The sequence below is a fragment of the Doryrhamphus excisus genome, linkage group LG16, assembly GCF_037039965.1.
Source record: "Doryrhamphus excisus strain RoL-2023G ecotype Guam linkage group LG16, RoL_Dexc_Guam_v1.1, whole genome shotgun sequence".
Taxonomy (NCBI): Eukaryota; Metazoa; Chordata; class Actinopteri; order Syngnathiformes; family Syngnathidae; genus Doryrhamphus; species Doryrhamphus excisus.
In genome coordinates this window covers 10,467,592-10,494,877 of record NC_136372.1, presented here as the reverse complement: position 1 = coordinate 10,494,877, position 27,286 = coordinate 10,467,592, and the positions used below count along the sequence as shown (strand labels likewise).

General features: G+C 41.0%; 1 protein-coding gene across 3 annotated transcripts in view; it reads right to left on the bottom strand.

Moving 5' to 3' along the window:
- Positions 1–20,178, bottom strand: part of septin12 (septin 12) — a 65,429-nt gene extending 45,251 nt beyond the window's left edge. Inside the window, exons 1-4 of one of the 3 annotated variants that reach the window (XM_058048305.2) lie at positions 19,937–20,178; positions 19,352–19,586; positions 19,193–19,252; positions 1,580–3,076 (exon numbers count right to left, since the gene is read on the bottom strand). In XM_058048305.2, the coding sequence (XP_057904288.2) occupies positions 1,580–3,076; positions 19,193–19,247 (1,552 nt within the window). In that variant the 5' untranslated portion in view covers positions 19,248–19,252; positions 19,352–19,586; positions 19,937–20,178. Of the gene's footprint in view, positions 1–1,579; positions 3,077–19,192; positions 19,587–19,936 lie in introns of all 3 variants that reach the window. The other 2 variants (XM_058048307.2, XM_058048306.2) reach the window with 2 other exon arrangements.
- Between the last annotated feature and the right edge of the window lie 7,108 nt (positions 20,179–27,286).

The following is a 27,286-nucleotide window of genomic DNA, read 5'->3' as shown; positions in this document are numbered from 1 at the left end:
TTGTCCATCATAATAGTATATAATATATATATTATATGTGCTGTGTGGTTTCTAATTTGCTCATCTTAATTTTTCTCAGTGTCAGCCTAAGATGATGAAACAAAGAGCTTTGCGGGTATTATTTACTTTTTATTTTTTTGCACATGGGGAAAACAGCTACAACAGTGGTAGTGGTATCCTTTTTAAAACACATCACTTGTAAGTATACAGGACCAGGGAGATCACCGGTTATAAGTTAGCCTTAACCTGTCACTGTGACATTTAACCATTGGGCCCTGCAAATGAGCAATGCTTTAAAACGTAAAGCAAGGTTGCTGCAGACACTGTGTGGTCTCCCTCTATAAACTGGATATCAAACTTGAGAGTGGACATGGAGTTCAACAACAAAACAAACTCTGAAATGAAGGAACTGCAATATGAAAGAAATGTAATTGATTAACTGAGATTAATTTTGTCAGACCAAATCCTTGTTTTTGCTCTTTTCACACAATAGGATCCTCAATGGATAGTGATGCCATTTGTCAGAAACAACTGATTGGCCGCACGTAGGTGGTGCTTTTATCGTCTCTAATCTCTTACTCCCAACATAACCTGCCCCGAAGCAGGTTAGCTTTACTGCACAAGTGGAGTTGAGTCTCAAAGTTATCTGGGAAATTAAAAAATTCTACTTTGCAATACAGGGCTCTGGTCTTGGTTGTAAACACACCATGTATGTGTTTGTTTGTGTATAAATGTGCTTAGGACACACTCCCATATATTATTAATACCACACTAAAGAAAGAAAGATTTAGGCGTAAGGCGGAGAAGAATTAGTCGCTTGCCCCTACACTAAGGAAGGACAACTCTATCAACAAACTATTTTTAGTTAACGGTTAACAGTTAGTTAAATTGAACATCATAAAATGCTCAGAAAGCAAAGAAAAACTCAAACATTGCAGCCATCATCAAGGATAGAGATTGTATCTTTGTCATGATCTGCTCCTATGAAATAAATAGTGATAACTAAACAACATGCTCCCTCCTACCAATAAGTCTCTCCCTCCTTTGCAACGCCCCTGATCAGTATGCAGGCTGACCACAAAAATAAAATGAAGTTGTTGTTCTCTTTTTTATGAGTTTCATTTAATTATTGTATTTCATGTTTCTACTGCATTTTTTGTCCATCATGTGTTCTCTGTACAATGTGACTGCGGTGTTATTTTAGGTATAATTTAGGTATCGGTTCCGACTTACATAGACAACTTACATTGCTATTGTAAATACGGAATTCGTAGACAAAACCATTTCAATGGGTGTGGTGACTAACTCATCTGCTAACCTCGACTTGTGTTCCTTCGCTGACATGAGAGAAGTTCTCTGTCATCATTTGTTAAACAGACACACACTCACACAAAACAACAAACAAACACAGATGGATAGGATTGCTGTAATTGTGCAATGTATCAATGTTTTGTAGTACACATTGTTAAGACTTCACATGAAAATGAATCAATTCTTAATCGAGTCAAGCTGGTGTAATCTGCACTTTTGGTATTATATGTTTCATGGCAACTAGGGAAAGTATGACGACACGTCCTACCTTTGTTTTTCTTCTTGCCGTATCCCCGTGTTGGCATTAGGGCAGCCTGTGCAGCAGAGCCAAATCCAGAAGACAGAGCCCCATTGTTTTGGTTAGCAGGATGTTGGATGACAGGTGCTGGGGTTGTATTAGCGATGGCAGGCTGGGAGAAGGAGGCAATCCTCTGTAAGATCGAGTCCACACTATCTCCGCCATCACCAGGCCCGTTTCCCAATGAGCCAATAGAACCTGGACTGGAAGGCCTGGGGACCACCTGAGCAACTCGAGGGCTGGAGTTGCCTTCCAACTGCAAGGTACGAGATGGAGAAAGGGGCACTGATGAGCATCTCACCTCTGAAGAAGAGATAGAGCCCTGGTCGGAAGGTAGGAATGGATGGTGAAGGGACAGGGGTGGGGTATCAGAGGAACTATCAAGGCTGCTGAGGGAAGCCGATGGGCTTGCAGTGGATGGTGAGTTGGTGTGGTGCTTCAGGCTTCCTATGCTCCTTGGAGGAGGCTTTGGGGGGTTGGGACTAATGGATCCTCTGTGAACCTGAGCAGGTGAAGTGACTGATGTAGTGTTCACCAAGCTGTCCAGGTCCAAAGGAAACTTACTGAGACGTGGTGCCTTGATCTGAGGAATCTGTGGGAAAAGATGCTGCTGATTGTTGGAGCCACAGCAGCCTTCATCCCCCAGGGAATTGGCATTTTTAAGTCCAGCATTCCAGGTAGGGTTTGCATTGGCATACCTCAAACCTGGAGAAACCTTGTCTCCAGACCTTTGCATCCCCAACATTCCACCTCCTCCATCTCGGATTTGAATATCGAGGCTTGGCATGGAGCCATGATTCATCCCGTGAGGATCTGCCCCCAACATCAACTCTGTCCCCTGGTTCAAATCAGAGTGGAACACAGTCCCATGAGAAGAGAACTTCTTCAAGTTGTGGTTCCTTCCCAAGTTGGCTCCTTCTAATTGCAGCTGTGATAGCTGGGGCTGGGCTCGGTGGTACTTGCCCTGGAGAAGAGGACTGGCATATGAGGACACCTTGTTAGGACTGAGAGAACCTCCACCCACTCCAGAGTACTCAAGGCTGGATGTGGAACTATGAAGACTATCATTGTCACTTCCTGGTCCAGGCAAGGAAAAACCATTGTTGGGGTTCACTCTGCTCTGAAAGGATGCAGCTCTGGTCACTAAAGAGCTGTTGTTGTGAGGAGCCGGTTTGTTCATAGTTCCCCGATTGAAGGACATGCTACTGACCACTGTGCGGGATTTGAGTACTGGGCTGGGATTGGAACTTCGACTGATATGGGTGTGGTACCCTGTGGAGCTCATGTTGTTGTTGTTGTTGTTGAACGGTAAAGAGGGCGATTGTCCACCACCACACCCGTCACTGGCTTTGTTGTGGCTGATGAAGAAATGGGAAGTTGAAGGAGAGACCGGGTATGAGGGAGTCGATGGTGATGAAAAGGAGGGTATGTCATCCACATCTTCAATGTCAAAGGATCTTTTCAGGGCTGCAAGTGGAAACAAATAATTTAATTTGTTAGTAATGTAAATACAAAATCTGGAACCACAAGAGTGAACGCCGACAATGCAGTGACACCTAGATGAAATATAAGGATGGGATTGCCTGATGCTGGCACAGTAAAGCTTGGTTTATGCTTGAGGCCTCCATAAGGTCCGCATGGCTCTGCGTGGCCAAATTCCACTACTTTTGCAACCGCATTAATTCCCCTTCGTCCTGTCAATTCTTGTTTAATGGGTGAGTTGACACTTTTTTCTGTTCCTTAACAATAAAAAACAAAAGTTCTTCCTCTTTGTTTCAGCCCAAGCTATCAAGTGAAAGTGTATTAAAACTACTTGAATAACAAGTTTTTATGTATTCATGCTGTATATACTGCACTTTTTGTCTCTACGCATATTATAATATTTAATTTCCTCTCCCTCTCTTCAGCTTTGTCAGGCCTGAATGATCTTTGACATTTGCCTTTGTATGGCAATGGTGTCCCTTTTCTCTGTTGAACACAAACACTCCTTCCTTAGTACCACAACAGAGTAGATTGACGTCGGGGATTAACTCTTTGTAGGGTTTTGAGTTACAAAAATCCAACCACTGACTGTGTAGCTGACACACCACACCACACGTGTCAAACTCAGGCCTGGGGGCCAAATCCGGCCTGCGTTGCAATTTCATCCGGCCCGCGGAACTGTTTGGAAAATAGCAACTTTATCAAACTAGGTGCTTACAGCGAGCTGAGTAATTAAGCGATTCCTCCAGTATAGACTACGCCTGTGGCATTTTCATTCTAAAAAGCAATATTGTGTCCAGATAATGAACGTCTAAACAATTGTAGACTGTACACAACTAAAAACACCATTATATTTTAACTCTAGCAAAGCATGCTGGGAAATGCGTAATCTTCCCATTCCACAGCTGCAAACTCTTCCAGGTTATCTCACAGATTATTAAGTTTTCGTGTTATGTAATACCGTGTAATAATAATAAAATGTAATAAAATAGCTTCTGCCCAGACATTGAGAGAAAGAGTAAGAGGCGGTTGGACGAGGGGTTAGCATGGAGGCCACACAGTCAGGAGATCGGGAAGACCTTAGTTCGATTCCCCGCTTTGAATCTCTGTGTGGAATTTGCATCTTCTCCCTGTGCGTATGTGGGTTTTCTCCGGGTACTCTGGTTTCCTCCCACATTCCAAAAACATGAATGTCAGGTTCATTGGTGACTCTAAATTGTCTAATTGTTTGTCTATATGTGCCCTGCCATTGGTGTACAGCGCCTCTCGCACAAGAACTTGGGTAGGCTCCAGCATACCACATTTCCCCCATTAGGGTGTGCCCTATCATGTTCGTAACTTCAAACGAGCATCTGTGTGTTTCATTCACCAATTATATAGTTTTAAATGACAAGAAGGTTTTTAATACTTTTAGAAATATAAAGTGGGGGTATTTCTGAGGTATTTCGGTCCACAACCTAAAGTAGGTTTTGAGTTTTGCCCCCCTCTGCAATTGAGTTTGACATCACTGCAACAACACAAACAATTGTACGGATGGTTGGCTAGCAGTATAGATTGGAATTTCCATTTTTTGATTGTACTGTAGAAAAAAGGGCTCTAATCTAAACTGTAACCTAACACAGGAGAACTGGTGCGTAATCGTTGTTTATGCAGTGCAGTGTAATGGGGAGTACAATGACCACTACATTAGAGAGGCTAAACAACCCACGAACACATGGCACAACCTAGAGCAGTTTCTTCAGGCAGTCAGCGTTTCATTGGCATGTCATAAAGAAGGAGTATTACTCTGGGGACAATGATGTCCAAATTCTAGATAGTGAGGACCGGTGTGAAATAAGCCTTCGTTGTCAAATTAAAAAGGCAGTCGATAAAAAAACTGCACACCTGTCGCCTACTTGCAACAATGCCCGGACATCTTTCATTCAACGGGAAGAGTGGCCACGAGCCAACAACCCATTGTTAAGCAATACGCTCACTGATCGGTCACGCTCTGCCACAATAACAACAACCCAAGTCTGGCCACCTACAGGGGACACAGCACGAGGGACATAAATAGGGAAACTCCACACCTAAAATTGTACAACTGAAGAAGCCTTTTTGACAAAATGTGAAACGTCTTAAACAAGAAGAGTCCAGTTGCAACTTTGCACATTATCTGTATCTTACCTGGATTACCGGGATGACTCAATCTACACAAACAAATTGCAAGAGCTCCAAGGGTTTATGTTTTCTCTCTTGTGCAAACAAACAAATTATGCAGTTCTGTTTTTATTTGAAAGGGTCCAGTGTAAATGGACCCTAGTGCACGAGTGACACACAAATGTAAGCCATCTGAAAAAAACACAAAGCAGGGCATTTACTCTTAAGGTGAGGCAAGTGTGTGTGTGTGTATCCATACCACTAAGCCTAGGAAGCTAAGCTATAATTACAGAACCTGCCATGCATATTTACGACTCTGAAAGAGCCTCTATATTTTACACAACCAAACCATTGACCTCACACTTAAGTCCGCTATACAGTAAAAGAGGTACGTATTTGAGGCACAGACACAGATATTGACTTAAGTTGGTTCACGTTAGCATGCTGAGTGTGTTTCATCAATGAGCTGTTCACCAGTCTGAGCTGAATGCATTTTTATGTTTAATCAGTGTTTCTCCTACCAGGCACGAGGGTTGGGGAACATTTACATATTTTCCAATACCAAACTCCAAAACTGGCATTTTGATATGGTGCTGGTGCTTAAAAGGGAACTGCACTTTTTGGGGGGAATTTCTCCCATCATTCACAGTCCCCCACAGTCATGAAACATGAACACGTATTTCTTTCCTTTTTCTGTGAATTATAACATGAGAAAACAAGTTAATTTCACCTGGCTTACAATGTTGTCATTGGGATACACCTATTTAGAGTACTTATTTTTGAGGCACATTGATACACATACTGATGCTAGTTCCTTCAATAACAGCAGTACTTATGATGTCCGCTCTCATTGGGATGGCTGTGTCTTCCAGCACAAGAAAAAAATGCTGACGGCAAAAAGCATCTTGTTGAGTCTTTCTTGCAAAATCAAGCGCTGGGTATCCACTTTTCCGTTTGTGAATGAAGCTGAGACTAGCGATTAGCGACGCGTCATATCCTGTGTGTTTCATGTTGGCTCATAATAGTATTGCTGTAGCTTGGTTAATATACAAGTCAGTTATGTAAATGGAACAATTAGTTTTTGATTTTCTTTTTCTGAGGGATTTAGCATCAAAATAGGTATTTCTCATGACAACCATTGCTAGCTAGCTCATATAACTCACGCTAGAATGCACAGAAAAGCGAAAGAAATATGTGTTCATGTTTCACATAAGGATTGTGAATGATAGTACAGTTCCCCTTTAATGGGGAATTAAAAAACAAAATTCACCATTCACAATCCTTATGTGAAACATGAAAACAATACTGTTAGATGTTTTTTTAGAGGGCTTCATAGTCCAAGTAGGTGTGTCCCAACGACGGCAGTGTAAGCTCACTCATTTTAACTAGTTTTCTCGTGTTTTAAGAAAAAAAAGAAATATGTGTTCATGTTACAACCAACAGCTTTGAGATTGTGCCACTTATATATGTACAAATCTTGTTTTTTCCTTTAAATTTAGTGGGTACCTGAACATGCCCCCGCACACACACTTAACCCCCCACTAGCTTTGAAAGGTACCAAAAACTAGTGCATACAATTCTACAAGTCCCCTAGCCTTACTTACTTTTAAAACCAATGTGAACGTGACACTGTCAACAGCCTTAACGTTAGCAAGCTAATGCTAACAGAGCCAACAGGAGAACACCCAACCTCAGAAGTAAATGGCAACTAACTGCAGCCCAACAGAATCATCTCCCAGTCAAACTCTCCTATTACTGATAGTTGAAAACAGCATATGAAACCCAGTCGAGGTCAAAGGTGGTATGTTTACAAAGCAAAATACAGATGCAACTAAGTCTGCCGCAGCGACTTGTGAGTGCTGAACACCAGTCACTAATTGGCTGATCCGGGCATGCACTGCGGTCTCACGAAGAAACGCAGCTTTCTCGTATGTTTTAATTGTTCCTGAATATTCCCGAACATTTTAAAAATATTTGGTTGACTTTGTTTTTCGGCACAATTACTATCTATTACATTGGCGGTGCCATTATGCGTACCAAGTTTCTGTATGCATCTCTACCAGGCATGTGCCCCCCAACAGAATACCCCACACCCCCAAGAAGGTCAAGTTATTCATACTGAATTTTTCATACTGATTTTTTAATAGACAGACCCAGAACTTATTTCAGGATATCTTTCAAATAAAGCAAGTCTTTGTTACTCCACACATGCACTTGTTATTAAACAAAGAGCCATATTTATCTACAGCACGTTGCAGCTTGTGTGTGCTATTTTTACACAAATAAAAACAAGTACAAAATTAATCAATGGTTGCATCATGGCTGCACGCACACACTCACACACACACACACACACACACCAAAGTCCAATTCCAGTTCCTTCCTGACAAGACTCATGGCCTCGGAAGGCTCCAGGCAGGCTGGGATGTGTGGGCGTGTGTGCTGGGGGTTGTGTGAACTGGGATGGCTGAGGCTACAAGAATGAGCCTGCCCTCTGTACAAAAGATAAGAAGTTGTGGTATCAGGTAATTGCTGGCACCCTTCTGGAGACTGGAGCAATAATTACGGAGGCCGTCGTGCACCATATCGCCACCTTAGTTTGTGTAGGTGTGCATGTGTGGAGTGTGTATCCTTGGTTGCACTCCCTCTTTTATCACATTAGGCCTTAACCTTCTCCTATGGGACAATACCCCATCAGTCTGATAAACATAGGTGGTCAAACCCATTTTCCATCACTTGTGTGCACAAATAAACACTATGGGAGGTGAGAGGTGTCCCCAGAAGACCGCACACCTTATTCCATTCTATTTCAATCAGTACATTTAAAGTTCAATGTCTTTTTTTATCCAAAAAAAACCCAGCATTACCAGCCTATTAAGTGTGTTTCTATACTATATTTTAGACGGCTGCACTGTTTCATGGTTCTGGGGTTTCTAAAGTTTATCCTTGCATCTTTCAGCAAATGCCAAGAGAAAGGCAGATAGCATCCAGGACAGACTGGAGGACCGAAGGAAAGATGGGTCCACTTTAGGACGGTTTGCACCAGGAGTTAGTCTCTTAACCCAAGTAGTCCCTCAACAGGACATCTCTCTTGAAAATAAAGTGACATGGAACCCAAAACCGCAGTAATGAGACATCGATGGTCCCCCAGCTGATGACCTGGTATGTAGACCAGGTAGTTAGTTAGTTTAGGCTTCCGTATTGGAGTACACATGTTATCTATGTCACTAGTGGAGGTGCGGCAGGCAGGAATGCCCAGCAGGTAAATATACCATCAACCTGTATTTCAGACTTGCTTGTGAAGATTGTGATTCCGGACCACCTCCATATATAAATGCATTGAGAAAACTGTTGTGAATTGGCGCTATATAAATAATACTCCTTTGAATGTGGTGACAGCAGTAGATAATAGTTTTTGCAATGACGCACCCCCAGTGGTACTGATGTAAGCGTACTAGAACAATATCATTAATATTGTATAATCCTGTACTTCTAAATAATATTCTACTTTGTATTTTTATGACAACATGACTTCAGTTTTGGCCACAGCATGTTAGCAATCAAAAAAGGAAATTCACAACAGACAATGGCTCCTTTCACACTGCCATTTTCAGCCTGGTTTCAACAAGGAAAAGGCGTGACAGAATGCGCAGCGATAAGAAAGTCAACGGGGGTAGCCGAAGGACCATATCTTTGTATAAAGGGCACTACTAGAATAGTGAGACGAGTGGAGCAAATCTAAACTAACATAGTGGGTGGCATTGTTATGAAAAGAACCCATGCAGAATGATGGGGGAGTCCTTTCCAACACTGCACAATCTGTGAAATAAGTAGAAAAACAACTAAAAGCATTGGTGGAACATAACACTGGAAAAGGACACAGTTGGTTGAAGGCATCACTGAAATAATGTTGGAATGAACCAACCATCTGGTGGTGCCTTCATAACATCATTGGCCATTTGGATTTCCGAAAAGTTATTGGTAATAAACATTTTTAACAGTTCATAAAATGATCCCCAAATAGAGTTACTACAGATATCTGATTAGATTTAGACGCGAGAACCCTCCTCTTTTCTCTTCAATTGATGTTGTTCAAGTACCAATACGAGTTTAAAATAAAAAAAGAACGCCCCCCCTAAATAAATGGCTTGTACCCCAAAATCAACATTTTAAAAGTGAAAACTCATCGCTCATCTCTGTGGTCGTGCTGGATGAATGCCAACCCCCCCCCCCCCCTTTGTAATCCAATCACAAATGAGCCAACATGCAGCGCGGACTTTGTGGAAAGAGAGAAAGTGACCCATTAGACAACTAATTAATGAATATAAAGTTGGTGGTTAAAATCTGCCTGTAGGATACATTTTTAGGGGGATACAAGGGGGATGAGGAGGCGATGTCGTGAATATACGATTCTAACGCTCATCTCTGGACTGCCAACATCACTTTCTGTTTGCCATTCAACACACACAAGCATGAGTCGAGTTTAGTCTACTACATTGGGTATTTAGGTCTAAAGGTGACTATGGGGGTGCTAGTTAATGTTTAGAGGGCTCTAATAATGTTAAGAAACATATTTAGAAGGTCCTAACACATTTTCTATGCTCTAACTATGTAAATATTTGATTTATAAATACGGATTCATACTTTGATGAAATTCACTTATCACGGTCGGACTTTGTTCAGTACTACTACTTCTCCTTCTCAGTTAGTTGCCTAATGTCACGTCTCCATCCCTCACTGTCCTCCTCCATTCTGGCAACCGCCACCAAAGCTAGTCCACTTTGATGTCTTCCAGCCATGACGCAGGAAGTCCTCTTCTTCACCTTCTCCAGTTCGCCACTTCGCTTCACATGGCTAAAGAAACATGGGTTTGCACTGCCTGATGGAACTGCATACCATGAGCCGTAATCTTATTCATCAGCCAGATGTTAGTTCTTCTCCCTGTCCATCATATTTGTTGGTAGCCACATCCATCTTCTTTTTGTCACTTTTCAGCATTGTCCATGACTCACTCCCAGGGGGAGATGATGACGGACCTTGAGAGCAGTACCTTGTGGCTGACACAGTAAAAATTGATGAAGCACATGTACACTCCCTACGCTTGTCGGAATACTATGACCTGAAATTAGATTTGCTTGCTTGCATGATGAGGATTATGTTCCGTGGCTACTACTACACATTATGTATTTGCTCTAACTCCGGAAAACACTGAGTTGTGGATTACAAGCTCATCCCTCAGCCTTACTCTTATGAAACATGCAATTACTTTCCCTGGTACGCAACTCATTTGATATGAAAGTGGAATTCTTTTACTAATTCAATTACATTTTTAAAGTAATTTGGTCAACACTGGCTATGTAAAGTGAGATGGATTATTTTAGGGACCAGTAAGCACTGGGAGGAGGGGACCCACAATAAAAGGAGCCTCCGTCCGGGCATGTCCTGTGCATTCCATATAGGTAGAACCTTGACAGATAAGACAACATGTGCATCAGCACGTGAACACACACCACTGTGTACGCATGTTTACAAACACACACACCGATACAATAACACATTAACTCTCAGCAGTCCCAAATCTGTGATAACACACAAACGCATAAAAGAACTTCCACTTAGTTGAAGAACATCTGGAAAACACATTCCAAGCAGCCCTTTGCAACGGTTTAACCCTGAAAATAACACAGTGTCTAACTCATAAACAGAATGCGCACATTTATACTCAAACACCAAACTGGTGCTTAAAAGTATTTCAGATGTCTGGCAACAACTTGACTCACAAGCACCTGTTGTTGGAAAAATATTGGACTGATGCAGCATGTGTCAGCAGTTTTAATGGCTGCTTGTTACTGCAGTAACCGTTCCATAGTGTTACACAGCCTTTCAAAACTGCTTAGGAGTAAAATTAAATGGACTTATGCACAGGCATGATTTCTTACACCCTGGGGAGCCACAGACCTGGTCGAGTGTTTGACTCGCCTGACTTCCATGCAGACAGCGTTGGATTCAGTTCCTACTCAGTGATGGTAAGAATCTGCGTGTGCACTGTATGGTTGTCTCAATATCTCAGTCCTCTGTTTGACTGTCACCACGTCCATGGTGTAGTTTCCCTTCGCCTGAAATCATTTGAGACCCTCAACAAGCAATGCAATGTGAAATTGTGAAGAAAAACGACACTTTTTCACTGATTTTGAGTAGTCACGACAACACCCCCTCGTGCAAGTCTTTGCTGGAACGGTAGTGGCGGTGTTTTCCAGAGAGCCAACTAAGTGAGCAAACACCGCTTATAAGCTTCCTTCGTCACATGCGGAAAATGGCAATTAAAGTGAGTGTTAATGGAGGTGAAACTAATCACTATCTACCAACAGTCACGTTCATTGCAAATGCCCTCTGAGCCAATCGTAAACACACTGGAAATATTGTACTAAAAGCTGACCAATCAAAGCCACGTTAGATTTATTTTTGGAATTGCGCGTCAAGCTTCTCAGGAGGGTTTAAAACTCTGTCAGCATAAACAGTCCTGCCAAGATCACTGTGTGTGTATAGTGCCTTCCTCACCTCCACCCACAAAGACAAAGAGAAAGTCTCTTTAGAGTATAAGACCAAACAACAAGGGAGCATTATCAGAATATCCAACACTAGACGGCGTTTCCCAATAAGAACGTCGTAGCTGTGTGGCACCAGTTAAGCACCGGTACGGTTTCAAAAGTACAGATTTAATCAGATTCAATCAGATAATATGTAAACGATACCCAAGCCTAGTTTGGAGGGGCAGGCTGATGTAGTGAATGTGTCCTGGCGCCTCAGAAGAATGTTGTACAGCCATATTGATTACAAGAAACGTACTGTAAGAGTCATCTATAGTATCGCAATTGTGGCTAAAAATTGAAAAATCAACCATATGTTCCTGTTCCTGAATCTGAACACCATTGGTAGAGTGACTTACATATGTCAGTTCACTATTAGTTTTCATGTGAAACATTTTTAGATGTCTTAAGGACCTGGCAAGTACTAGACAGCAGGCACTGATGTGTTGCCAAATTCTGATCCATTACGGAAGAATGGCTTGGCATCAAGCCAAATCAAGTGGTGTGTGTGTGTGCGCGCGTGTGTGTGAGAAACAGACCTCCCCAGAAGGACATAAGCGTTTATGTGGAAACTGACAGGGTCACAAGGTAACGTTAGGCACAGCAAATGAGTGTTTATGTGCATTACACTATTCTATTACCTGCATGCTGACATACTAAATATTTTTACCGTGTACTTTTGACTTACTTTTGACGATGTGCTTCACTGCATTAATGCAGCCTGGAATGTTTTTGTATGTGATAGAGTACCACTTGTCATGAGCAAAGACAACGAGCGCCGTGTGTGTAGGGCGACTGGGTCACTAAGTCATGGGACTGTCTCTGATCTGCAGCAGTACCAGGATGTGACAAGGGTGGGGGAGGTGTTGTGGGTGGGGAGGTTGCAGCTTTTTAGCCCCCCTGGCCTCTTCTAATCTCCTGGGTCACCAAAAGGCTCGAATGCTCTGTTGTCTCAACGGTCAATGAAGTGTCCAACTCTCCTATACATGTTCATACTTGCACAATACTTTATCACTATAAATAATGCAGACTAAAAGATATGACATCTACAGGAACTGGAAATCGAGGAGGACAGACAGGTCCTGACTCACAGTAGTGATCAAAAAACATGATTCTTTTACTGAATGACGTGAATGAGGTACTTGATTGACTCAAGTCAAACTCACATTGATCGGGTAACTCAATTTAGAGCTACCCGATTCACTGAGTCACAGACAGAATTACAGAATCACTCAATGAAGTGAATCAGGTACTCCATTGACTAAAGTCAAACTCACATTGATCGATACCCGATTCACTGAATGCCAAACAGAATCACGTAATTGGCCAATAAAAACCTAATTTACCTTTTAATTCTGAATCTTGCAGTAATTGACATAAAGTGAATGAATGTCCAATTAAAGAGAAGAACCGTTCAGTTGGGGAGTATTTTCTCGGCGGATGGCTCAATTGTAGCAGATACAAACACTAAACAGCCTAATCTTGGTTGAAATGGCGATAAACACCAGCGGAAGTTGGCAGAATCCTCTTAGAGTGTGAATTGAAGCTACGGATGTTGGCTTATTTTAGCATGGGTATGTGGTTGTGTGTGTGAGACTTGGGCTGGACGAGTATACAGTATTCCACCATGTCAATAGTTCCATGCTTGGACCCACTACACACCGCTAGTGTAGGTGCTGTTACCTCTGCTCAAGTTCAGCCCATGCACGTGTGCAGGGAATACCTGCGATTGCTTCTTGAAGTGTTTTAACATAACCAACACAGTTCATGTTGGAAATAAAATACAAAGACTCAACATAATCTAACCTGAGACTTGAATTTCTATGCGTAACAAAGACGTATCACTTTGTTCATGTGATTGCTCCTCTTGCAAGCAACAATACAAGATAAGACTGGAAATAATTCACAGTCAGGGAAACTGCAGGATAATTGCATTTTAGAAGCGATGTGATGAGGAAACGGGTCAAAGCAAGACCAAATGAATAATCAGCGTGAGGCCAGCAAGGGCAAGGAAAGGGAGAGGGAATCAAGGCCAAGTCTACGACGGTGCAAATGACCATTTATCTTCATCTTGGATCATTGGAAAAAAGGACTTGTTTAGAAGGAAGTAGATAACATTAAAAGGTGAAATGTTATTTTTTAAAGCGATACTGATCACCATTGACAAGAAACCTTCAGACTTTCAGGGATGATCAATTCTTGTCAAAGCAAGGACCATATTCATTTCAAAGGACCAGACTGAGGTCACTTAAGTCAAATGTTAAATCATCACACATTCCTTTGAAGAACCCCGCAGATGACCTACAATCCAAGATGCTTGAGGTAGCTCAGATCAAAGGTCATATTGGTCCATATGTCACTTTCAACTTCCGTACTGATTAATCAGCACACACTGTCTCTGGAAAAGTACAATATATAATAATTAACAATCAGGCTTTGGTGACTGATGTATTGTATTTTCCGGACTATAAGTTGCACTTTTTTCCCCCCATAGGTTGGCTGTTCCTGCAACTTATACTCCAGAGCGACTTATAAATGAAAAAATATGCGTATATATAATTTCTCTAAACTTTGACACCGCTATCTCCTACTCCTTGACAATTCAATATTTAAACAGATAGCTAGCTTACAAAGACATCTGAGAATGACAGAACACAAAAGCCCCCCAAAAGAAAATCATATTCTGCAGACTATGCTGCAAGCAGTGAAATTTGCAGCTGAAACGGTAAAGTTTGGAGTAAGTGACAAACTTGTTCGGGACTGGCGTAAAGCGGCGATGAAGTTAAAACTGTTTGTTACATAAACACTGGACCGCTTTTCTGTTCAGGTTTACTTTTCGTGTAGCTGAATAACCATTGTGTTAGCATATCTTACACCTATTCGGCCTTCCAAGGTGACGTAATGTCCGTTTTGGTCAAGTAGTTTGTAAAATAAATTACCCGCAAAAAATGCAACTTGTTCTCCAGTGCGACTTATGTTTTTTTCTACCTAATTATGCATTTTTGACCTTGTGCAACTTATAGTCCAGAAAATACGGTATGTTGTATGCTTTATGTTCTAAAAGTATTTGAGTACCTGTAGGACAGAGTTTTCAACGTCTAACATTGTGGACCTCCCTCCTACTGTGACCACCTGAGTTGTCAACTAACCCACCTCCCACCTCCAAGCAACTAACTTGCAACATATCCTCACACACAAGCATGCAAATTGCCATCATAAGTTTTATTATTTGAGGTTTACAGGTTACCTGTGTCATTATTTGCAGTAAGAATATGTTATTGTAAGGCTGGCACTCCCTACCCTCCTCTGCTAACTTGTCCCAACTGCTGAAGTGGGCATACATATCTCGGCCACTTGACTTTCAAAGGCTGCCTCTGTCCCCGACAATGGTCTGAGGTGTCCATAAGCCTTACACAATTGTGCCAAATAGCCTACTGTGGCATTCTGTGGCTCAAGGCTACACTAATTTGTTTAGAAGCACAGATCAACACCTGTCTTAACAGAGGAATGTGGAAAGAGAGTTGATGAAAGGAGAGCGGTAGCTTTTGTTGCACTGTCCCTGCGGGCCTCAGGACAAGATGGATCACCCTGATGAGGAACAGAGTGTGTTCCATCTGACATCTTCTCCCCCTCTTCATAATGGAAGTGCCCACAGATATGAAATGCATTTTCCTTGGCGTGCACTTTTCTATCAGTTATCTCACATTGTAAGAAAATACAGAAAACTCTCAAACTTGTGTATACAACTTATACTACAGTCAAATGTATTTTTCTGCTAAAAATCTGTACTTTAAAAGGGGACCTATTATGCTTTTTCCACGACTCACTGTGACATCACAGTGAGCCTTGTAAGAAGTCACCAGCTGAACTGGCATCAATATTGTCTGTACACTGTAAACGCAGACCTACCTTACCACTCATACACAGCAAATGAAAAGTAGCTCTTCAAAGGGTTTATTCATTTATTATCAACACCTATACCAACAAAATTAAAAATTGGGATTCGGCAGTAGTCCGGAAGTCCTCGGGAGTGTGACCAATCACAGCGGAGTGGACTTGTCTGGTGACCAGCCGTGGGTGGAATAAATTAAAACAGACCGTTTTGGATTTTCAAGGAAATACAGCTGGAATAGGTGCAGATTCTGGAAGATCTAGGGAGCTTTCTGAACGGGCTATCATGTGTAGCTGCTTTATAGAAGTCCACAACTCAACACAAACCTTTTAATGTGGGTTTGAATAATTTTGATTGCAACTGTAGAGTACTTCCGATCCAGAAGTAGAGACCGGACAGTCTGAATTTTCTCAAGAAAAGAGGTTACTTCAAGAAGCCTCTCAATGGTAAGTAGCTTTCGCATTTTAGCGTTTTCTACAACATCGGTAATGTGTAATGTCGTCGTTACACATTTTTTACAGGACTACCAGTGTTTTAAAAAACTTGGGTAGACCCACTGATTGTGGTGAGAAATGACTTAGCAACTCCGAGGTATAATTTGCACCTCACTCCTTCTATGCACACTCTGTAATGCTACACCGACAACCACTTTTCTTTCATTACTTACACAAAATAAACAGTAAGGTTCCTGAAATTATTGTTTTACTTGCTCTTCTAACTCGTACCATTGGAAAGGCGTCAGGCAAGTTCAGCAAGTTTGTTAGCTAGTCCATCTACATAGTGGCCCATGTTCACAAAACAGTCCAGTGTGAAATGTCATTGACAGATTAAGATATTCTGCTTTTGCTTGTACCAAATCAGGAACTTGTGCCTGATGTTTGCCCTCGTTAGGAATACTAAAATTTAGCTTTCCTTTACACCGGACAAAACCTTGCTAATACCGTAAACAGAGAGCGTATCTGGCCAAGAGTGCACGCCCAAATAAGGAAGCCTCTCTGTGACATCACAGAGAGCCAGTGTTAGAAAAAAACATTTGAAACAGTTTTCAGAGCCATCCCAAACTTCTTTCAGGGCTCACCTCCAAGAGAATACAACATTGGAAACAGCGTTGGATGATCCGAAAATTTCAAGTGTGATGAATATGCAAAAGGAATACAGAAATCAGCAAACACTTTAACACCACTGTGTGGACTATGTGTATGTATCTACAGTATGTACTATATTTTATGTTTATGTGTACTACCCTGGATAAGCAGTATAAAAAAGGAATGAATGAATGAGTAACAATTTAAATGCTAATATACTGTAAACGTAAATGTTTGTGCCTGTGTGTGTTTTTGACTCTTTGCACGTAAGCGGGAGACAAAGGAATACAAACTCAGAGAGTTCCCATCCTGTTTGTGATTTGGATGTTGAATGATTTTTGCGGTTTCCTTTTGTAGTGCCAACAAAAATGACAATATCCTACAATATCCCTAAGTTCCAAGTTCCTGAGTCTTACTTACTCAAAGGCAAACCAATCAGCGGACTGAGGTAGAGATTCTGCCTCGCCAAAGTTGGTACCGTACTGCTTTTCCATACAACAGTACTTTTAAAGATATGACTGTGTTCATTTAGACTTCTAGGCATTGAAGCAAAGCCCAGGGGTTTCAACAGAGTACATATAAGGGGCAAGCAGATGGGATGGAACAGACTCACACAGTGTTTGAGGCACAAGCTGCTCATTCAAACACGTTTCCTGAGGCTAAAAACAGATGCTATTGTTTCCTGACGGGATGGATTCGTTCTCTCGTAACCTTTCAGAAACGCTGCTCACAATTAAATTATTATTGCTGATCTTACGTTTTCTGTGTGATTTGTGTCTGACTCCAAGTCCAGTCAACCTGCTACATCACAGATTAGATTGCCTTTTCACATTTATAATGAACGTACAATACAGTCCATCCGAGCTTTTCGCTGGGGTTACACCCAGGAGGGACGAATGCCAAAAAGCCTAGAGTAACTGATAACTGTAATTAAAACATTGTTCTCTCTTCCCCTCATCCAAACCCTCCTACTAGGTTGACATGAACAATGTCCTGCCAACATGTACACATTTATAGTACCCTACATGCAATGTGACTCTTGAATATACTACTTGCTTTTTCCTGGGTTGAGTTCCAAGAACAGTCTGTACAGTAGAGATAAATGACTATATGGTATTTCAAATCTGGGGTGTGCAAGAAAATCCTGTTCCTAAGGGACAGCATGACAGAAAATAATTGAGACTGACTGAAGTAAATCCATTTAAATTTATCAGTATTTTTGACATGAGTAATTAATTTTACACAATACACCTCATTTGGAAATAAATTAACAACAAAAAGGAGCCATTTGGCAGCCGAAAAGACTGGATCTTTTGAGTGAGCCGAGCCAAAAGAACCGGCTCTCTGAAAAGAGACAACCTTTCCATCACTAATTTGCAATGAATTAGATTAGATTTAGCTCCAGAACCCTCCCCTTTGCTATTCAACGGTGATTGTTCTCGCTCTCTCAAACATGTAAAGTATAAAATGTATCACTAATGAATGAAGACTATGGATCAACAGATGGAACTGGAGTAACGGCTTAGCCACTTACAACACACAGCTATGATGTGGTCAAGGACCTCTCAAGAAAGTGCGAATTCTCAAAGCTTGACATGAAGTGAAACCCAAAGACATAAGATTTCTACATTTTACCTACTGTATATGATTATGTGTTTATAAATTATTGCTGCCTTATGGTGAATAAGATGCTTAGTTTTGATTTTTTTTTTAAACCAAAAATTAGCAAATTTACAGATGCTCATACACAAATGTGTGTGTGTGTGGGGGGGGTCGACTATTTGCAGTTTTACATATATTTCTACACAAAGATGTAACTAAAAATTTAATGACAGTTTCATTTTTGTTGCAAAATAAATGAAATGCTTGCATCACCTTTGTTATGATAAACATTCATATAAAAAATACATATTTTGTATGCAACAAATATCCACTCCACTTGTTTTCCTTGATACAGTCAATGAAAAATTAGTACACCACCCTTGTTTCTTCAGTTTCTTGTTCCTTTTAATGCCTGGTACACCTAAACATACATTTAGCTCACATTAGTTAATTTTTTGGCAGTATAATACATGTATTTTGTTGTCATTATATTTGTGCAAACAAATGCACCTTTAGCTGAACCAGGCATTGAAATTAACAAGAAACTGAAAATACATATTTTTTTGTCCATGACCGCATATAGAGTATCCTAAAAAAGGGAGTTAAAAATACCCAATATTGTGGGTCATGTCACAGAATCATAACTCTCAAGAACATAACGGCAGTACTGATGCAGACAGGAGGTTATCTTTGAACGGAATGAGTAAACAGCCTGGGGGTGCAAGAGCACATTTGCTTTTACTACAGCAACAAAACAAGCAGCAGTAAAGTCATTCAGTATTACAACCATACATACCTTCAAAATCTGATAAAATCCCTTCGAGGTGGTCATTCATGGAGAGTGCCGACATCCTGTCTGAGGGGAGAAGACTCTGAGTCTGATAAGATGATGCTTTTTTCCCCACTACACTCCTTCAAAATAATTTCCGTACAAAAGAATAGAAGCAAACTGGACCTGTGTGAGCAGATAGGGCTGAGTAGTAGCAGTTATCTGTGGTGCTGCTGTGGTCTGACTGTCCCGTCCGTTCTGTGGTTTCTTACTTGAGTGAGAGCCACAATCACACTGACCCGCCCTCCTAAAGCCAGCCTTCCACCCCCAGACAGCCCCTCAGCCCCCCGGCTCGGCTGGACCTGAGGGGGATATGTTGAGGAGGGGGATGGATGATGGTGGGCGGAGCCGCATACAACACCTGGGGTAAAAAAGCAAAACTTCCAATTTCTCTTTCTTTCAGCCCCCCAGATGTCTCCCCCCAGGCTGGAAGATTGACTGCAGTGAAAGCAACACTAATCAAACTTTTAAGATGGATTTAAGGGTTAATTACCCAACATAATATGGGCCAGGTTTTTGTTGAAAAACCTTCAAATATATGACGTTGAGCTGGGGTATATTTAGTTATTTGGGGCCCCCCACATCCTTGAAATGTTTATTTTTTAATTTTAGCATTTAATTTAGGCCAGTGTTTTCCTATTTTAAAAATCTGTTCTCTGTGAATGGAAGTTGCCAGCTACTCACATCTTTGTGGTGAAGCGTCACTCTCACCTTCATCACTACTGCATTCGCTGCGGCTGACACTGATAGTAGCAGTGCTGCTGTCAAAAGCCGTCAGGCTGTCGTCTTGTGTCTCTGGAGATGTGGAAAAGGTTGACTCCTTCGGGAATTGTCACGGTGTGGTGTGTCGGCGTTGCGTTGCGACCCCAGAATGCAGAGAGCACCCAAATGCAGGTAAAACACATTTTAATGGCTGATGCAATGCAGCAAAACAACTAGCATGCACAAACAGAAAAACGACAAAGTAAGGAGCACGCACCTGAACTAAATAGACATCACTCAAATGGGAAACAGGTGCGACGGATAAATGCAAAGCAGCGGAAAACGGAACAGAGCAACGCAGGAAGTGAATACAAAATAAGAGCATGAAACAGGAACTAAGGCATGAAAGGAAACTAAATGAACTGTCACGGAGGCCAACTCTCACATCGTGACAGGAATTGTAATAAGAAATTTGTCTTCTTTCGCCTTCTCCTCTTCTCTGGGTTCTGCTTACGTTTTCCAGAATGGAATAGTACAATGCCTGGGAACCTCACCTGCCTTTCCGAGAGCCTCAAGGACAATTAATAACATCAACTAAATATCAATACAGTAAAGTCTCGTTATATCGATATCGGTTATAACGAATTACTACCTATTACGATACTATTTTCATTTCCCGGCAAATTTCTAGTCTTTTATGATATAATTAGTTCCGTTAGTACGATACCCGGTTATTATGATAATCCGGTTACTACGATGCCCTTTTCATGTCCCGCCAGCCAATTTGGTCTGCTTATATCGATACAAAAGCAGCTTAAATCAATCTTTGCTTAAGGATTTCAATACCAAAAAAGAACAGGGCGAACGGCTGCTTCCAGTCAACTTTATTTTTCACACTTCCACCATCAGAGCGCAGCACACACACCGATTCCCGCACTTCCTGGTTCACAGGTCATGCTCAACCCGCCCCACATAGCTGGCCAAACACATGCCTGCAACAGAAGAACCAACTGACATAGCATACACACCTATTCCAACAAAGACACAAGCGTTGCAAAGTGTTATGGAATTACGAGGTTACTTAGAGTCGAGAGAAAATGCATCAGATTGTTTAGAAATGTTAAACAATATTGAATCGTTTGTGTTTAAAGGTGAAAAGAGGAAGCAGAAGAAGATGGAAGATTTTTTTAAAGTACGTATTGCAGAATAAGTACAATAATAGTAATGTAAAGTTGCAGTTTTTGTTTTCCATACATGTACTCATACATGTACTGAGTTGCAAGAGTGCGTTATGAAAATAATAAATGTTGAAAAAAAACGTGACCCATCTGACTTTAACCAAATTGTGTTATGTATATGAATGCAATCATTTTTTGCAACAATGTTTATGGTTTTGTCTGCTGAAGCTTGAGAATTTTGCATTGGTTGAATTTTAGAAAAGAAATAGTCATTAAAAAAGCATAAAGACGTTTTTATTTAATGCATTGAAGCGGCGAAGAACTGGAGTCTGAGGCGGAGTGTCGAATTTGGGAGAAAACTTTATTTTTCTTGCCAACATTAACTTGCACTCTCTTGCTACGTAAAGGCATGAAAGACATTGAAAGCCACAACAGGAAGCGGAAAACCCCCGTCCCTCGCGCCTACCCCTCTGGGTGGCAACACCTTCCCTATCGATAGTTCCGGGGTGAATTATGTCCCGGTAACCTATCACTACAGGGTAAGTTTATTTTTATTTACTGTAGTACAAAATTTATTGTAGTACACAAGCATGCTAGATACGCAATCCATGAACTCAAGGAGAAAATTACATGCCATATCAAAGATCCGCCCACTTTTAATGCAGTTCGGCGCAGGATCGGATATATGGATAGTCCGGTTATATCGGTATTTTTTCCGACTCCCGAGAATATCGATATAATGAGACTTTACTGTATTTGTCCATTGAACTGTGTTATAAATTTATTTTTTGTATGAATGCCTGAATTTCAACATTTCCTGATCAAATAAAGGGCACAAAGCTGAGATGAGGGTGCAGCGAATCTTCGCCCTCCGGATGTCGCATGCCTGTTATATATGAAAATATTCATTCATTCATTTTCTACTGCTTATCCTCACGAGGGTCGCGGGGGCGCTGGAGCCTATCCCAGCTGTCTTTGGGAGGCAAGGTACACCCTGGACTGGTCGCCAGCCAATCACAGGGCACATATAGACAAACAACCATTCACACTCACATTCATAGCTATGGACAATTTGGAGTGGCCAATTAACCTAGCATGTTTTTGGAATGTGGGAGGAAACCGGAGTACCCGGAGAAAACCCACACATGCACGGGGAGAACATGCAAATTCCACACAGAGATGGCCGAGGGTGGAATTGAACTCGGGTCTCCTAACTGTGAGGCCTGCTCGCTAACCACTCGGCCGTCGTGCAGCCTATATGAAAATATAATAAATGTAAAAAATGTAACGTTTGTAGAAACATTTATTACACACCATGGCTCTCTACCCTCTGTGGAATGTCTCTAATGTAAGTGTGACATCATTATTTACTAAGCTAAACTAAGTTACATTTATTTACAACCCCTCACTGCCTTAAGGTAAACATTGACAGTAGAAAGGAAGGAGTGATACATACTGTACTTCAATGGTGGTGTCAATATTTCAGCTTTTTATGATTATTCATTTTGCATTTTTGGTTTTATTTTGTTTCTGCAACTGGCCAATGACAAATAATCCTTTGGGGACCCCCTGCCTTTGTGCTTCTTCATTGGGGTGGCATCAGCTGTATGTGCAAACCACAAACCACAACTGTGGATGGATGGCTGACTGTTTCACGTGAGAGGTGATGATCGAGAGGAGTGGGGGAACGTTGTTGCGGCTAGAGAGCTGGTCGATGTGTTTCAACAGTCATTCAACGAATATTTATTTATTTTTTTGAAGGTTCATATCAGGTGTATGCTTGTTGCTTGCATGGCCGGTGGTCCCGCTTCAGGAGGGGAGGTCACTGTGATAATGTATTTGTCAGTCAGAGACGCCAATCAAAATGTCTACTTTTGACACACTGAGCGCTCCAAATCCTCTTGATGATGACATTTTCCTCAGATTTCAGATCAACATTTACAATTAAAGTCACTGTTGTATAATACATACACCTTGCAATCCTACATACCTCAGTGTTTTCATTCGCTCATGATGTGTAGCTGTTTTTTCAGCAACCGCTTTGTTACTGTCACTGTACATTTGAACATTTGCCCATCGTTCACAATCCTTATGTGAGACATGAACAGATTATGTTATTATTACAGCGTTATAAAGATATGTAAACAGATAAAAAAGAGGCATACCATTCTGCTCACAACACAGCAGGCCAATACCGAAAGGTAAGGCTACATTTTGGAGCTGCTGTCATTGCTGCTGTGGTTTGTAAACATTTATGCTAGGCATAGTGTTTCTATGTTGCTATGTGTGAAACCAATGCACCCGCAATGCTAACAAACCAGCAAAGTACGGCAAAATACTGTAAGTATTAAATGTTATCATGAATGTACGTGTGTTCATGGCTCACATAAGGATTATGGATAAATGGCAAAATTCCTATAAGAGTGCAATTTTCCGGCAAGTACAAATGAAAGTATTATTTTTTGACCACAGCACCTTTGAGCCGTGAATGCTCAATCACAAATTTGCGAAGATTCACTGTATTGGGCTTTTGGGTGAAATTACAGGATAATGACAGGGCAAAATACACTAACATTTTACAGGTGAACCCGTAAAGACCCTATTCAATGTCAAAGTACTTCTTGCACAACTTTACAGTGGCCAAGAAGGGCAAATGCGCAGCAACCTCCAAATGCTCCAAATACCGAGATGATCCAAAACCAAAAACACACACCAGAGAACATATGTGATGGGGGGTGCCACATATTTTGAAAAACATGTAATCTTTTACAGTATTATAGGGCAACCAATTTTTACCGTCAAGTGTTTAACAAAGACATAGAGAAAATGTACATGTCATGCATGTCTTTAAGGAGTCTTGCACATTTCTGGTCATATTTATGACCAGGCTTGCATCATAAAGGGCATCCGAAGTAAAAACTAAGCCAAAACCATTGGTGAACTTTCATTTCCATTTTCTTCCATCTTACCACATTTCTTTAGTGTGTGTGTTTTGGGGTCTAGTCATCAGTTTATGTACCTGTGTCTTGCCTGCAAAACCTTTCCTTCTTCTTGAATGTGTGTGTGTGTGTGTGTGTGTGTGTGTAACAACTGGCCTGGAGGAATTAGTTTCAGGCACCACATACCACAGTAATTTTGACAGACATGTTGCTCTTTAATACAAGTAGTTTGCATTACATATAATATACCGTAAATATACGACTATATAGATAATATACTGTATATACATGTCTTTATTTTTTACAGAACATCAATAGATGGAAAAAACAAAACTATAAGATCAGATCTTTACTGACCTCACTCAGGCTCAACAGGCCAAATAATGTATCCACAGTACCATAAACTTGGAATGCAAAAAGAAGCTTAAGAACATTTAGTGGGTCCTCACACAACGAGGCCGTTCCAGGCCCTCCCACCTCGTGGCCCCTGCTTGTACACTTACACAACCCAGTACTACTTTAGGGATTTAAAAAACTTCATTTTTAATTTTTATAACTTTTGGAAGTAAAGTAAGTCGGTGGTCATCACTATGACTTTGATATTTTGTAAACCATCCCATGTACACACGTAAAAACCTTATATGTATTTCAGCTGTTCTGACAAAATCCATCCATTTTCCATCACTTATCCTCACAAGGGGTCTCCAGTATGCTGCAGCCTATGCTGGGGTACACCCTGGACTGGTCGCCAGCCAATCACAGGGCACATATAGACAAACAACCATTCACACTCACATTCATACCTATGGACAATTTGGAGTCGCCAATTAACCCAGCATGTTTTTGGAATGTGGGAGGAAACCGGAGTACCCGGAGAGAACATGCAAACTCCACTCAGAGATGTCCAAGGGAATCAAACCCAGATCTTCCCGATCTAATGACTGTGTGCCTGCATGTTAACCACTCGTCCACCGGAATCGAACCCAGATCTTCCCAATCTCCTGACTGTGTGGCCTACATGTTAACCACTCGTCCAGATTCCTTTTTCTAATTTTCCAACAATTTCAACTTTGCCCTTTTTTCTCATTATGACTTTATTCCCATAATATTTTGACTCAATTCTTGTAATATTATAACTTTCCCCCAACCTGATTTTGTTTTGTTTGTTTCTCATAATCTTACAACTTTGGTGTTATTTTAATGATGTTATTTTTGTCATAATATTTAGATGTTATTCCAGGTTGAAGTTTTTTTCTTGTTAGATTACAACGGTTTCTTTTAATATTTTGACCTTATATTAAAATTACTGCTTGTTTTTCAATTTTTACTGTTGTTGTTTTTCTTTGTTTTTTTTAAGTTCATTCATTCATTTTCTTCCGCTTATCCTCACGAGGGTTGTGGAGGTGCTGGAGCCTATCCCAGTTGTCTTCGGGTGAGAGGCGGGGTACACCCTGGACTGGACTGGACAGCCAATCACAGGCCTTTTTAAAAGTTTTCTTCTTCTTCTTCTAATGTATTTTTAGAATGTGCTGAGGGGCGATAAAAAAAAAAAAAAAAAAACAGCCGCAGACTACAAACGGCTCCCAGCCTGCACTTTGGAGACCCCTGAATGACTTGAAACAAATAAGTGAGAATGAACTTGTGAGTGAGTGAGTGAGTGAGCTGTAGGTTTTGACTTTAAAAAAAAAAAAAAAAGGTTACCCACGGTTACATTACATAGGAGAAGAGTCGTGACCTTGAGTACGGATCAAGTGGTCACATGAGCCAAACATGCTCCACTTTAAATGTTAAGTACAGCACAAATGGCCAATTGTGAGTAAGCCCCTAGCCATATTATTAATTCTCTATCATTTTTAATGTTGATGGACAAAATATACAAGGGAAATGGAAGGATGGAGTGTATCAAGTGTAGTGGTTTATGTTTAAATAACTGTTGAATAAACTGGTGTCATACTGTATTGTTTACAGCATTACCGTGCTTAAATTCAGTATGAAAATGTATTCAATTAAAGTCAAACTTGCATTTTCACCCTTACAGTGAACAAAGCAGTTTTTCTAAATAAGGGGAGGAAATACTCCTGATGCCTTTGAGAATGACAATGATGTCTTATGACCGCCCCCTTGTGGAGATATCACGGAAAAGTCCCCAAATACCAGAAAACTCACCAACAGTGCCAGAAAAGGTCACTAGATTACTTATCTGTTGACAAGAGGGTTTAGAATCACCGGATTTAGCGACAAAGTCGCCAAGTTGTAACACCACTTATAGATTTTATTTCTAAAATCACAAACTTGCTGATATAGTTAATCTTCAAACAGCTAAAATAATGCATAAGGCTAAAAATAACCAATTACCTAAAAATGTCATCCGATACTTCTCAGGGAAGTATGATCTCAGGGAAGAACTACATTTGAAACACTTATATGCTAGGACTACGTTAAAAAGCCATAGCATTTCAGTATGTGGAATCAAACTATGGAATGGATTGAGTAAGGACCTCAAACAATGCACAACGATGAGCCAATTCAAGAAACAATACAAGCAGTTGATGTTTGCTAAATCCAAGGATGAAGAGTCTTGAACCAGTCATGATGTGCTATATATATCACTATATTGACACTTACTATGGTACCCATTATGTCATTGGATGGTCATATCACCTCGTACTTTGAGGTGCATTATTAAAAAAACCCCAAAAAAAACCCAAAACCTTAAACTGTATTATGGAAGGCAGGAAGTGAACAAATGTAACAGTTACTGATTGTAAAAGTACCAGATGGAGGGGTAGGATTTAATAAGCTTTGCTTCTTCCTACTCCTTTTGGACATGTGGAACTGTGAACTGATTATGTGATGCACTCAATTGTAATCTGATGCATGTTCAAATGAAATAAAACCATTACCATTACCATTACCATTACCATTACCATTACCATTACCACTTGGAATAACGTCATGTGTTCAGATGACACCAAAATTGCTCTTTAAGGAAGTGGGCAAGATCAGCTCCAATGCAGCTGGATCCCTTTAACCCTGCATCCAGTCCCTTTAACAGGGCCCCCCCTTGCCAAACTGAGGCCCTAAGCAAGATTTTATTGCCACAGGCTGACTTTGTCGAGAATGTACCCTCCATGAATCGTGGACGACCATGCACAGCACGTGTTCAGCGTGTAGGCAGGAGCAGCCTTGTCCTTTAAGAGTGATCTAGCAAGTCTCCGGCCTTCTGGAATTTTTTGCATGCA